Below are 14,468 nucleotides of genomic sequence, written 5' to 3' on the forward strand. Positions count from 1 at the left end.
TCAAATTCTCTCTGTTTCCCAATAAACATTCTCTTTTTGAAGAAAATTTAGTCTTGGTTTATTTGAAATTTATGTTGGTTTTATCTAAAATTTTTAGTAAACCCGAGGTCTGGCAAATATAATGTTTTTTTCCTTTTGGAATTTATACATCAAATAAAAGGTTTAGTCAATAGTTTGAGTTCCATTTTTTGGTTTCAACAGGTCATAGTATACGTTAGGCAACCAATTTCAGGTCTGAAGGTAATAGGCTAATAACAAGTGATATAATGTATAGAATGGATAAAACTAGTTAATAGCTATTTCACTTCCAGAAGTAATGAATCTAATTTCTTCTCTTTTGATGATAAACTGATCAAGATCAACTCATTTGGTTTGATATTGATCCACAGTTTGATCGATGTAAAACCAATTATATAACATCGAATAACAAACGTTACTAATTCACTATAGATTCAAACGGGCGTTATAAAGGTGGATGAGGAATCTTAGACCACATGAAATATACAGAACGCTTTTAAGCTTTAAAACAAATCCCTAGGATCCCCATATCATGACCATAACAATTCTACTACCCCGCTTCATATATTTCAAAATATTTGAATATATTTATTTATTTATGTTTATATCTCTTTTTTTCTCAAAAAAATGAGCTGTTATATTTCCATAGCAACCCCGTACGTTAGAAGATTAGGTAACAAAATTGAGAATAAACTGTCCCCAACTTTGCTTGTTACTTCTCTTGAACATGCATCAACAAATATCGTAAGAATTCAAACTGTGTTTTATGAAAAAGATAATACTATTTGTACTTTTTTATGGTGACACGACTTTTTGCCACGAGCTGACGGTGAAGCCGAAAGCTTTTGTAATATGGGCTTGATTTAATGTCTCTGAGCCCATATAGATAAAGGATCAATTAGGCTTCCTCTGGCGCCTTTACCCTGAGCCATCTCTTTCGTATTTATGTCTCGATTCCTATTAATCCTATAACTTATGAAAATGTAAATAATCTTTAGACTTTTTAAAAACGACAACTAAGTCTAAAAGTAATGAAAAAATATTCTTGAATAAGAATATTTTATTTATAACTTGAAAAGATTATTACTCCATTCTAAATTAAGTGTTGTTGTTAATTAGTATTATTTCATGTTTTAGATAAGTGATATTTGTGCCTAAAATACTCAGTTCAACCTTCAAAATTAATAAAAAATTATAAAATAGAACAAAATACCAAAATTGATTTCTTATTATATGGATATCATAGAAATTTTAATACATGTTTTTAGCTGGTGTGAAATAGTTATAATATAAACTAATTTTTGAATATGTTTAAAACTGAAATTGAACTGGTCCATTTTCAATCTATGACGCAGTCTTGAACACTAATCGATAAATCCACAAATTCATGAGGATATAAAAGAGACCCTTGTAATAATATTGTTTTTGGGTGGCCGTGGCACGCACAATTTGTAAAATGGTGTTACCAGTTTCCGTAACAGTTAAAAATACATAGCATGGTGTTTTTTTGCTGTTGTTAACTGGGTATTATATGATACTTTTTTGGTTAACATAAAGCCGGATGGACATAGAAATTGTTTTCAGAATTAGAACCCCCAAACACAGATATTTTATTTTTTTTTCTTGTTCGAGATTTATGATTTGTTTGTTCATATGTGGAGATTCGGAACGTATTCGAAATATTTTTATATGGATATTTGAGTATTACTTACTTATTTTATTTACATCTTCCAGCTGCTGAACGTGGTCCCTCTATTAAAATGTTTTTTTTTATTAGTACTTCAAATTGAGGTCAAATTTCTTCAAATGTCGCCTTTAATAAAGTATAACGAAAATTTCCCTGCTAGGAGAAACAATAATAGTTTTTCTTTTTTGTAACACAGAATAATATTTACCCAAACCAATTCACCCGATGTCGAACAATTAAAACAAAAAATATTGACAATTAAAACAAAAAATATTGAATTAAAAAGTATCAAATATTTGTTATGTGAACACGCGTCAGAGGGCCATCTCTGACTGGCAAAGACGAATTTATAAAGTATATTTTTAAATCGAAATTAGTAAACAAAATAAGTTAAACAATCAAAGACTTGTCTGAAGAAAATGTAATTAAATAAAAAAAAAAGTGGGAAGTGCAACTTGTAAGAATAGTATTGGCCTATTGGCATTATTTTTAACACGTAGGGGGAATCTTACAGTTGTTCCACTGTTGCTTTCCATTTAAAATTGATTAGGTCCACCATCTTTTCGTTTTCAAATACCAAACTTCTCTTTAGTTTTTTTTTTCATAAGGGCAACGGCTTCATCTTTTTTTTTAAGAAGAAATAGCCATCTAAGAAACTTTATAATAAGAGACAAATTATTATTAACTCATACAATAAAATCTAAAGCTTTGAGATTTACGATTTCAGCGTATGTCAATGTGTTTGCGACGATTGGGTAGTTCTTTTTCATATCCTAGTACTGGTTTTTTTTTTTCTGATTTTCTTACACACATTAAAAATAAATCAAAATGCCTAATGTGTCATTATTTTACACTGCCTACAGAACTTATTTAGTTAAATGTCATATTGCGAATGCGCACATTTAATATTTTATAAAAAGGAATTTTAATTTTAAAACGATGTATAATATCTAGTGTGAAAAGATAGGAAAATACAAGAATAAATTACAAGATAAAACAAATAGTATAGCTTTTTTTTTGTACAAACAAATAGTAGTATAGTTTTGAATGGTTACTTAAACAAATAACTCCATAGAGATGTCTTTGTTAACGACAACGCCTTGATCACCTGATCAGAGCGTTAATTGGAAAACCCCAATCACAAATATTAAAAATCAGTCCGTGAATAAAAACTGAACGTATGTTGAAAGATGATACAAATAGGTACCTTAATATGAAAAATAAAATAAAAAAGATTTGAATTAATCTAGACGAGAGTATAGAATGGAATTCGATGCTGCTATATCTCTTCGTGGTCTTACCTATGGATTTAATTATTTGTCTATTGTTGTTTGGGTGCGTAATGTGGTTTACCTTTCAGCAAACTTTTGGAAGTGGAACTGAAATTACTGAATCTTTCATTGATTTTTTTTTTTGTATGGAAAATCTAATTGGCTCATCTTAAGTATTAAATAAATTCAAATCAAACTGAAAAATAGATAGCGAAGTTGCATTTGGCCAAACAAAACTTTTTGAAGATAGAATAATTCGATATGTCTTTTTCGACTATCAAATTCATGCTTGAAAGAAAAAAAGCGAATGGGATTTATACGAGAATCGTCGTTATAATTACATTATTAATAAAAGATGCCATTGTAAATATTCTCCCATATCTTGGGTAGAACAAAATAAATTTTATATTAATTTTTAATTTATATTCAGTGGTCCTAAATGTATCCGAAACCCAATACCTTTAGTGTTTGACAAACGCAAAATTATTTTTGATTGGGTATTGAGTTATTCATTACTCATTACTAATCTATTTAAGTTAAATATACGTATTTCAATAACTGCTATGTTGTGTCGTTTTTTGATAGAAGATATGTTGTGTTATTTACTCATGAAAGTGTTATTTTGACATATTTTACACGTATTAAAGAATATTATTTTTTTTATATATACTCATATACTGTATAAGTAGTAATTCAAAATGGTTAAAACACATAGATTATTAGCTTTAGGTAAATGACAGTTTTTCAAAACATTATATTTAATTATATCTTTGTAAATCAGAAAAAAATACTAATTGGAAGTTCCCAACCTAAACCTCTTTCAAAAAAGTTCTCAATCAGAGATCCAATAATTAATATATAGGAAAACCACATTTAAAATCTGGTTTCGATTCAACTAAAATTTTAATTTTTCGAGCTTTTATTTCTGAAATTCTTTTTAATATGAAGATAAAAATAACAGTGAAATTGTGTGATTGAATGCATGGCAAATTTTTATTTTGCTTTTACCTATCGTACCATGATAATCACTGTACCGGCCGGCAACCGTCAAATAATGGTTTGACTATGTGTCTTTTAGTCTTCCCTGTGTTCTACGTTTTATCTATTTTGGAAACTTTTTTCTATGTCATCCTTACTGGTTGAACAATGTGGACATAAATATTTGAATCGTTCTGAATCAGATACATTGTTTATCATGAGTCGGCTTCCCGTTAAATTTGTTTTATTAACAGTGCTGTTTGTATCTGATTAATTGTTTTTTTATTCTCAATAAGGTATGGGGTTTTGTAATACTACTTAAATAATAATAAAATAAAAAAAAAAAGACATCAAGTCGATCTACGATAAATAGTACCAACCAAAAAAAGTCGATCAAAGATAGTCGCACATGGATCAATCATCTAGTTCAACTAAATCGACATACTTTTCTAAGCTTGATGATTGATCCAAGTCTAAAGGGAATGGCCTGCATATAATGTATATCTACATACACTTAAGTCACTTATACATACATTAATTGAGTATTCTGTACATGTATGCATGGTTATAGGATCAGTTAGGGTTTAAAAAGGAATTAATTAATAATATAATTGACTTTCGTATGATCTTACTATTTTTGTTTACAAATTCTTTTTAGGTTTTTGTAAAAGAAAAAAAAAATCGGAAAATTTAAACATGTCTGTGCAATATATACACATTAACTGAGTATCTTTATGCATGGTTTAAGAGGATCAGTTAGGGTTTTAAATTAATTTAGGATACTAAAATCGATTTCCGTGCGATCTTACTACTTTTGTGAACAACCTCTTTTTTTAATGTTTCTGCAAATTAATGAAGAAGAATAAAGACAAGGTCTAAGCAAGTGGGGGTTGAATTAATATTACAATTCTCTGTATAATATTAGCAATTGAAATAAGAATTTTGGACTTTTGCAATTATGGCCATTGGATAATTAAAAAATGCGCACTCCTATCCATTTTGAGAATAAAAAGGCATTGCCTATATCAATACTCATCCCTCTTGCACCTGAAGACTTTGGAGGAATGTAAAGAGATTCCAGAAAACTCAAAAACCAAAAAAACAAAACACTTTAGATTTCATTTCGATCGTTATTCCTCCGATTATTTTTTGTTTTTTGTTTAGTCGAATCTTCTCATTTTTTTCTTATATTTTTTTTCCAACTTCGAACTTATTTTAGTTTCTTCCGTTTAATATATCATTGAACGTGCAACAAGATCATATGTTTCTGATGCAAAACTGGCAATCCGGGTCTCTCTTGTTTGTTCTTTGATGGATAACATAAACTTTGAATTCTCAAACGCCTCACAAGGAAGCCGGCTACAATCGCAGCCGCAACCGCCCCAGCCGTTTAACTTACAAGACGTGAATATGATCCATTACAATCAATCATCTCCATGGACTACCGAAACTTTCTCTGATTTTACTCCATACGACTGCACAGCCAATCCATCTTTCTCCGGACAATGTTCATTATCAAAGCCCTATCCTTCCTCGTTGCATCCATACCATCATCAATCTTCCGATCCTCCATCCTTGGACCAATCCGAATCGATGGTTCCTATGCAGCCTCTTCCGGATCGATACTTAAAGCCATTATATCAAAGATCATGCGCCAACGATTTCGCCGCAGCAAATGCTTCATCAGCCTCATACTCGCTTTCTTTTGAAGCAAGTCAAGATTCACAAGTATGCCAAGAAAATCACTTCAACATTCTTTTCTTACAATCTTTTTTTTTGTTCTTAACATGTTATTTATTTATTTATTTTTAGAATGATGATTCAACTTGATGGTTTAATTGAATTGTTCTCCGCAGGGACTATGTAGGAGTACCTATAGTAATTCTAATGTAACACAACTGAATTTCTCATCGTCACATCATCAACCTAAACAAACTCATCCAAGATTTTCCTCTCCTCCTTCCTTCTCAACCCATGGATCAGGGTCCATGGCTCCTAACTGTGGGACGATAACCGGGAACAAGACACGGATAAGATGGACTCAAGATCTTCATGAGAAGTTCGTGGAGTGCGTGAATCGCCTTGGTGGTGCTGACAGTAAGTTATACCCATTAACGAGACTTCAACTTTAGAAGTACTAGAGGAACTAATCTATTAGTTCTCAGTCACTTATAATATTTACTTTGCTTTAGCATAATTAGTTATGTTTAGATATGTAAATGAATCATGGACAGTACATGTATTAACCATAGCATGTAGATGTTATGATGATTACATTACATGAGATAAGAAGCCATCTTATGAAGTTATAACGCTCTCATATAACACTATATATGAGTGGATTGTAAACTTTCTCCTTTTGAAGCAAATATGCGCATTATTTGGAAAGATGATTTGATATTTGTTTAACGGAAATAAATGTCTTGTTTCTTGGTGGGTCACTAAAAAGTGTAAGTGGTGCAATACTATGCAGAGGCAACGCCCAAGGCGATACTGAAGCTGATGGATTCTGAAGGACTCACAATATTTCATGTTAAAAGCCACTTACAGGTCAAGGTTCCTTCCTCTCTCTCTTTTCCCATTTTTTTTCAAAGAAGATTTTATTAAATAGTTTTTGGCTTAAATTTCAGAAGTATAGGATTGCGAAATACATCCCTGATTCTGAAGAAGGTACACTAATAGATATCTTTACTATTTTTTTTTATATACAACGCATTGATAATTTGGGAATAATGCAAATTTAAAGATAGAGTTTTGTGTTGCAGGCAAGTTTGAGAAGAGAGCTTGTGCCAAAGAGCTGTCTCAGCTTGACACAAAAACGTACGTTTAGTTTCCTAATATTTTCTTTATTATAAATGGTTCTCTATTTACCTCCATATAAATCCAAAATTAATGACACAATGGCTTAGCGTATCAATAACAACAAGATACGATTAACATTATTCAAAAAGTAATAACTAATAGCCTGTTAATGATTTATTTTCTTTTCCAATTTTTGTGTTGTGGTCCTTGTGGAGGCAGTGGAGTGCAAATTAAAGAGGCACTCCAGCTTCAACTGGATGTTCAGAGGCATCTTCACGAACAATTAGAGGTAAGTTACAAAATATAAATATATACCTTAATCAAGATATTGGATAATTTAAGATACTTTTTTTACCAAGTAGGTGTGTTGGTATTTCGTTCCTATTTTATTTCCCCACTTAAGTCCTTTTTTTGGTTAAATAGGCTTTCACTCGCCTATTTCATAATTTCCTCAAAATATTTAGATTTAATTGTCAAAAGCTATCGTTTTCTAAGCTGTACATCAAAACTTGTTTTCAAGAACGAATAAGGGCTTTTGAGTTTTTTGAGATTATATATGTGTTTAAACATATATCTATGTCGCTAATTGACTATTTTATCATACTAATCTATATACAATTTTTTTTAATTACCATTAATCTTAGCTCATGCGACCTTTTTTTTAATAGATTCAACGCAACCTACAACTGCGAATCGAAGAACAAGGGAAACAATTGAAAATAATGATAGAACAACAACAAAAAACAAAAGAGAGTCTTCTGAAAACGCCAAACACCGAAGCATCATTGCCTCTCTCAGCTCCCGATCACTCTCCACCGCCTGTCTCCATACAAGACCCCGAAGCCCTGATGCTAACAAACTATGGAGACGCTCTACTCCATTCAAAGATAGGTTGAAAAAGAAGAGATTGGTTAACTAGAAAAGTCCTAAAGCATGTTTCAATTCTTACTCTATTCAAAGTGGTATAAAGTTATAAGCGTCGCGACAAGAGAATGGACAAAGTGCTACACACACTAACACTTGGGAGCAGAATCAGGTACTAAATGTGGGCAAGTGGTGTGTGATGGGGTCTCAGTCATAGACTAATAGATGTGTGAGATTATTCTCATTAATATTTGTTTTATTAAAAAACTCACATAGAGAGATAGCTTCTTAGATTAGTAACGTTGCTTTTTAACATTGTGCATGAGGAACCCCACGTTTTATTTCTTTCTTTTTTTTTCTCTTTTTAATATATTCTTCTTTGAAAATTCAATTTCTTTTCATCTCTTTTTTTTTCCATATTAAACTCGGTTACTTTGGTATTACAAATATAAATCTACATTACTATGTTCAAACTGAAGACCATGAGGTCATATAATAACAAATGGGCTTAATATGAGAAGTTTGACGATGTTTACAAAAGCAATCGACCTGTATATATGCTGCTGGCAAGTTCTTTTCTTCTTGTTTCACCTTCTTTTTTTGAATATTTTTTTCGGCTGTGTTTACAATATGTATTACTAGATAAAAGGAGAATAGAAACAAATCGTATTGCATGAAATATTTTGCATGGAGGTGGTTTGAATTGTATCAGGCAATTCACGCCCGGTCCAAACCGAGTTTATTTTAGAAAATGACACCATTTACAGAGAAAGACCCATTTATAAATTTTGTTTTAGAAAATGCTGTAAATGGAGTCACATTTTGTGATAAAGAGTCACTATGTCAACAAAAAAGGAAAAGTCATTGGACGTAAAAAAAAGAGTCATTTTCTTACAATGGTCTGGTCCCGAACCAAATCATTGGTAGAGACACGAGCAAACATATGAAATGATCTAGGTTGAATTTTGATACGAGAAAGTGATATACGAGGATTATGTGCACTAATGTAAAATAGTTTCGTCTGGTTCGAGAATTTTCCGAGATTTTCTAAAATTCTTTTAAATCTCTATAAATCTATTGAATACAATTTTTAAAATAGCCTATTTTTTTTTTTTTGTTCTAAACGTAGTAGGTTAACGATCCAGTGATAGCATAAGTTCAATGTAAAAATGACATAAAATCTCTTCTTAATTGGAAAAGGAGATCCCAAACATAATATTTTAATCTTAGTTATAATTCATTTATAGCAAAAAACGTTTTCACACAATAATTTGTATTATTTTTGGAATTTGGTGAGCTAGACTTTGAAAAAATATTATTTTAATTTATGATATTTTCCAATCAAATAATGATCAAATCTCTAAACAGAAAAATTGATTTATAAGAATATATATACATGTCATTATTTTAGCTCATTGTTTTTACGCAGACAAAGTTTTATTTCTAGTTAGATTTTTATCTCTATCATTTTAGCTTGGTAAGAAATAGAAACTTAAGGTATTATTAAGTGTGGTAGTGTACCTTAGAAATTTAAAGAATTTTCTTAGTTTGTGAATTTTCTTTAAAGGACACTTAAATATAACGAAATGAGTAAAAACTAAATAAGAAAAGACTAGATGACTGATATTATATGCGTAAAATTTTGCTTCAATTAATGATTGTAATATCTTCATTATTTTGTTTTTTGGAATAATTTACGAAGAGGTGACCAACACATGAGGAGATGTCGTTATGGAAGTTTCACCATTGGTGTGTAACAATGTCGTCATTCCATATACATATTACTTATCTTATTCGACCTCCACATTATTCTTTCTATTTATTTTACTTTATTTGAAGACTGTTTTTCCTTAAACATGCAACATCTTTAATAACCCCCCCCCCAAAAAAAATAAAATAAAGTGTACCTTATTGAAGTTCGGAAGAAGAAAAGCATCGGATAATGTCTTCGCATAAGAGCTGCAGTAAGCACATTATTCACTGCTGGAAATGCTACGATATCTCCGAAATTTTCTCAACGGATTCGAGACGGACCACTTCGCTTTCAAAGCAATCTTTGGAGTGTGTGGCACAGCTCTCAACGGTACAAAATTTCCTTCCTTGTTTTAACCACAAGAACAAAATAAATAAATTTATATATACGTCTTCCAAGTTCCAAGAAATAAATAAATATATGTTAGCTTTGAGTGGTGAAGTTTAGGAATCTTGAATAAACCTTGTCGACCTTATAATCTCTTCGGGTTGGAGACCGGAGGAAGTTTATTTGTATTAAAATGTTTCGTAGGTAAATAAATTTATGGTAGAGAAGGTACTTATGAACTTGTATATTAGAGATAATTAGTTCTAACTAAGGTTCATGGTCTCAGCAGGAACATCCATCAGCGAGGTCTTCAAGTTGCGAATCTGCCTCTGAGTTTACAAGCTCATCTTCTAGCAAAACAAGGATCAAGTGGACAATAGATCTTCACGACAAATTTGTAGAATGTGTGAATCACCTTGGTGGCCCCATGAGTATGATCTTTTCATGTAATTCCTATATATATATATTAAGTGCGTCGATTTCGTTAACGAATAATAAAAAAAAAAACAAATGAATTTACCCTTTAAATTTCCCAATTTATTCTTGAACTCGTAGAAGCGACACCAAAGCGGATCTTGAAGCTTATGAGAACACATGAATTGACCATCTACCATGTCAAGAGCCATCTTCAGGTAAGTACCACATCAATTTCCTTTTTAGATAATGATCTGGATACATATATGCATATGGTTCCTTCTTAGCTAATCTCATTTTTAAATCCATCCAAATCAGAAATATCGAACTTTAAAACATGTTCAAGATTCCATACAAGGTATAGTGTATATGGTTTTACTGTTGACTGGCTCATTAACCCATTGATCCAAAACTAAGCAGTAAATGTTCTTTAACTTTTTTTTACGCTGTTAAATGATTCTGCAGGAGAAAGGGTCAAAGAAGAGGAGATTTATCCGGAGGGATCAAGAATTAAAGAGTTGATGAGATTGCAAGAAGAAGTGGGACTACATCTCCAAGAACAATTAGAGGTTTGTTCCCTAATCCTCTGCGTTTATGTGCAATTCTACCAACTATATACGGGTAAATCCTTTTTTTTTTACTCTAAAGTAAGAATCAATAATTGAAATCAAGATTTACAACGAGTCGGTCTCTATCATCGTATTTCTGACCGGAGATGTTCTTGGACTTGACTATCAATCTTGTTATACTGAATTTTTGGTGTTTGTACAAAATATATATAATGCTTCTTCAGCTCCGCTGTTATAAGTTCTTTCTTCTCCATAATATTGTTCCATGAATCACTTTGGTACCATATTATTAACTAATATATTACTTTCATACTTTGGATCATTTTTCCCCGTAATATAGTTTCTTACCCAATATTTTGCAAAAGAAAAACCAATAAGGGTGGGATCTAAAAAACCTGGAAAATGACAGAAACATATATAAAAGAGGGATGGATGGTCGTGAGCGGTTTAGCAAAAGAGAAGATGTTGAATATATGGTCTCCTATTATTAATATTGTCATTATTTTTTGCTAATTTCGGATATGCAATTTTTCCCCCTGCAGATGCAGAGAGAATTATACTTGTTAGTTGAAGAACAAAATAAACAACTACAGGAGATGATCACATATCAAAAGGGAAGACACTCGTAAATACCTGATAAGTAAGATTTTGCACTTATATGTAAATGTAGCTACTAGCTACCCTGAGTTTGAAGAAGAACATAATGTAGATAAAGTTTACTGATTTAAGGAATTATCTGTACAAGAGATTTAACAGACAACGACATGAAACATAATGTATTTTACTGAATAAAGTTTCGTGAATTTGGGAATCTGTGTAAGGCCAAATATTTGGTTTAATTGTTTTTTCTTTCTTTTATGGTCTATCTAACCGGCTCTAAAAAGAGTCTGGGTCCGGCCTACAAACCAAACCAAAATTCTCACTATAAACCAAAAACCAAAAAGGAGAACAAATATGTAATTGAAAACCAAACCAAAATTCTCACTATACACTAAACTGATCAGTAAACAAAACCCCCATCTAGGGGTAGGGGTGGGCAAAAAAACCATGATTAAAAAAACCAAATCGAACCAAACCGAAATGAGTAAATTTGGTTTGGTTATGGATAACCTAAAAACCCATTTGGTTTTCATTTTTATTAAAATTTTGGTTTCGGTTTAGTTTGGTTTAAAACCGTAAAACCGAATAGGTTCTTTGATTTTTAGATTTAATAAATAAATAATTTTTTTTGTTTAATAATGTTTTTTTAAAGACTGAGTAGGTTGATAAAAATTTAAATTTTCTTCAATTTTTGTTTTAGGTTTTTGTAATCTTAATTTTCATATGATTTGGATTTACATTTGAAGTTTTAGTTTTTGAATTTTTTTTACAGTTATTAGCTTAATATATTATTACCATTCATTTTATTTTGTTTATAGAAATTTAAACTTTATCATTATGAAATACACTAAAAACCATAACCGAACTAAATCAAACCAAACCAAATTAAAAAATGGTTTTTATATGGTTTCAATTTTTATAAAACTGAAAAACCGAAAACCGTAAAAAACCGAACCATACCAAACCGAAATATATATGGTTTTTATATGGTTTGAATTTTTTTGAAACCGAAAAACCGAAAAACCGAAAAAGCCGAACCGAAACCAAACCATAAACCGAAGTGCCCACCCCATCCTCATCGGCTGTCTCCCCTGTCTTCTCCGGCACAGCAGGATGATCCTTGGAGATGGCAAAACAGTTGCTGCGAGTTACGCACCAGGGTCGATTCAGACTAAACTCGTAAAAGATTGAAAGGTAAAAGCTTTATGTACAATTGCTCAGTGTCAGCTATATATATGTGTGTCCATTAACATCGCGTACCTGGCTATGAAGCTTATGCGAAACCCTAGATTCACGTCTCTTGTCAAATGGGTATCAAATTTTTTTGTACAAATCCCCTTTAACCACCCAATTTCTCCTACACAAAACCCTAGATCTTTCGCCACCCAGAGAACCGCCCAAGTCTCGAGTTTGAAGAGGACCCGGAATGGGATTCGGATCACTCCCTCTATTCGGAAAATGGCTGAGGAAGCAATGTTGGATTACTTCTATTCCACTAGGAGTTTACAGTATATGGTTGCAGAGAGTATGAGCAAGAACAGTCCACTTTTTATTGGTAACCTTTTGAAGAAGGTGAATTTTGTTGGTGCTTCTGATATCAGCCAATGCATCACAAGGCATCTTCGGTTTCACCCCGTCAATGAGTTTGAGCCTTTCCTTGAGAGTTCAGGTCTCAAGCCCACTGAGTACACTCATCTGGTTCCTTCTGATGAGCTCTTCTTAAATAAACTATTGCTTGAGAACCACCATGTTTTGTGCTATTCTGGAGTTGACCCCAAGAGGATTGGAAAGATTTTCGAGGAAGCTAGGGAGGTTTTCGGGTATGAAACCGGTGTTTTAGCTTCAAAGATTAAGGCTTATGAGGATCTGGGGTTTAGCAGGTTGTTTCTGTCCAAACTTATCGCTTGTTCCCCGAGAATCCTGATTGGTGCTACGAATGTCCAACTGCCTAAAGTTATGGAGAAGCTGAAAGCCTTGGGTTTTGACTCTGATTGGGTAATGAAGCACTTGTCAGAGGAGGCATCTTATGACTGGAGCTCTGTGTATCGGACTTTAAGCTTTCTTAGAGATCTCTTTGTTGATGAGGATGAGCTACGTGGGTTAATCAGGGAGCATCCAAGACTGATTTTTGAGGATTCAGGGGAATGGACATTGATTCTTGCTGGATTCCAAACAAAACTTGGGTCATCTAGAAGTGAATTCTGCTCGTTGTTTCAGAGATTCCCTCAAGTTCAAGTAGAGAGATGTGTTATGAATCTAAGGAGTTGCTTCTTGTTCCTGAAAGAGATCGAGATGGAGGATGATGAAATCCGCAGGGTTTTCGGTTCTCACTCCTGGTGGCTTGGTTCCTGTAGGTTGAAGAAAACCAGTAGCTTGCTCATTAATCTGAAGGCTTATAAAAGCCGAGTTTGTGAGGTCGTTAAAGAAAACCCAGAGGAGATAAAGAAATGGACAATGGGTTCAAAAGTCGAGCCTTTACCAGATACAGAAGGATACATGGATTCGAAAGCAATGAAGACTCAGTTTCTGTTGGACCTTGGATACAAGGAAAACTCAGAGGAAATGGAGAGAGCGCTCAAGAGTTTCCGTGGGAGAGGATCTGAACTCCGAGAGAGGTTTAATGTCCTTGTGAGTTTGGGTTTTAATGAGAAAGATGTCAAAGATATGGTGAAGGCATCTCCTAATATCCTCACGCAGGCATGCGATGTCTTAGAAACGAAGGTTAATTACCTTGTAAACGAATTAGGTTATCCTCATTCGACGTTGGTGGCTTTCCCTTCGTGTTTAAAGTTCACTCTTCAGAGGATGAAGCTCAGGTTTGAGATGTTTTCTTGGCTTCGAGCCCGAGGAAAAGCCAATCCCAAGCTTGCAGTTAGTACTCTGGTCGCAAGCTCGGACAAAGATTTTGTGAAATATTTTGTAAATCGCCATCCAGATGGGCTTAAGCATTTTGAGGATTTGAAAAATCAGCTTCTTTGAGATGAACAAAACTAATTGCCTCTCTGTTTTGATCATCTTGTATTGATCCCATTATTATTTAGGTACGCTCTTCTAAAGAGACTGTTTTTTTTTTTTTTTTTTTTTACTTTTTTTAGTTTTCTCAGTTTGAGACAAGAAGAACTTGACTAGCAGCTAAATTGAGATTTAACAAAGCTTTATTATAGGAGTTTTTGTAGCATGTTTAT

General features: G+C 32.6%; 2 protein-coding genes across 3 annotated transcripts; both read left to right on the forward strand.

The window, feature by feature from the left end:
- The first annotated feature begins 5,198 nt into the window (after positions 1-5,198).
- On the forward strand, positions 5,199-7,946 carry LOC18017377 (myb family transcription factor PHL5). Its single transcript, XM_006399093.2, has 7 exons — positions 5,199-5,682; positions 5,811-6,051; positions 6,428-6,504; positions 6,585-6,624; positions 6,720-6,774; positions 6,976-7,045; positions 7,425-7,946. The coding sequence occupies exons 1-7, from the start codon at positions 5,266-5,268 to the stop codon at positions 7,650-7,652; spliced, it is 1,128 nt and encodes a 375-aa protein (XP_006399156.1). The 5' UTR covers positions 5,199-5,265; the 3' UTR covers positions 7,653-7,946.
- Positions 7,947-12,383: 4,437 nt separating this feature from the next.
- On the forward strand, positions 12,384-14,430 carry LOC112086752 (transcription termination factor MTEF18, mitochondrial-like). Of its 2 annotated transcripts, XM_024156397.1 has the most exons (2): positions 12,384-12,477; positions 12,657-14,430. In XM_024156397.1, exon 2 carries the CDS (start codon positions 12,742-12,744, stop codon positions 14,260-14,262), a length of 1,521 nt encoding a protein of 506 aa, XP_024012165.1. In that variant the 5' UTR covers positions 12,384-12,477; positions 12,657-12,741; the 3' UTR covers positions 14,263-14,430. The 2 variants fall into 2 exon arrangements, with proteins under 2 accessions (XP_024012165.1, XP_024012164.1); XM_024156396.1 differs by having other exon boundaries at positions 12,394-14,430.
- Positions 14,431-14,468: the final 38 nt, after the last annotated feature.

This window comes from Eutrema salsugineum, unplaced genomic scaffold, assembly GCF_000478725.1.
Source record: "Eutrema salsugineum unplaced genomic scaffold, Eutsalg1_0 scaffold_2, whole genome shotgun sequence".
NCBI classification, from domain to species: Eukaryota; Viridiplantae; Streptophyta; class Magnoliopsida; order Brassicales; family Brassicaceae; genus Eutrema; species Eutrema salsugineum.

Bases quoted from the DNA above. Each gene is read 5' to 3' on its own strand.
- LOC18017377 (XM_006399093.2), top strand. From the start codon at position 5,266: ATGGATAACATAAACTTTGAATTCTCAAACGCCTCACAAGGAAGCCGG. The intron at 6,505-6,584 runs GTCAAGGTTCCT...CTTAAATTTCAG, and splicing joins ATGTTAAAAGCCACTTACAG to AAGTATAGGATTGCGAAATA. The intron at 6,625-6,719 runs GTACACTAATAG...TTTGTGTTGCAG, and splicing joins CATCCCTGATTCTGAAGAAG to GCAAGTTTGAGAAGAGAGCT.
- LOC112086752 (XM_024156396.1), top strand. From the start codon at position 12,550: ATGAAGCTTATGCGAAACCCTAGATTCACGTCTCTTGTCAAATGGGTA.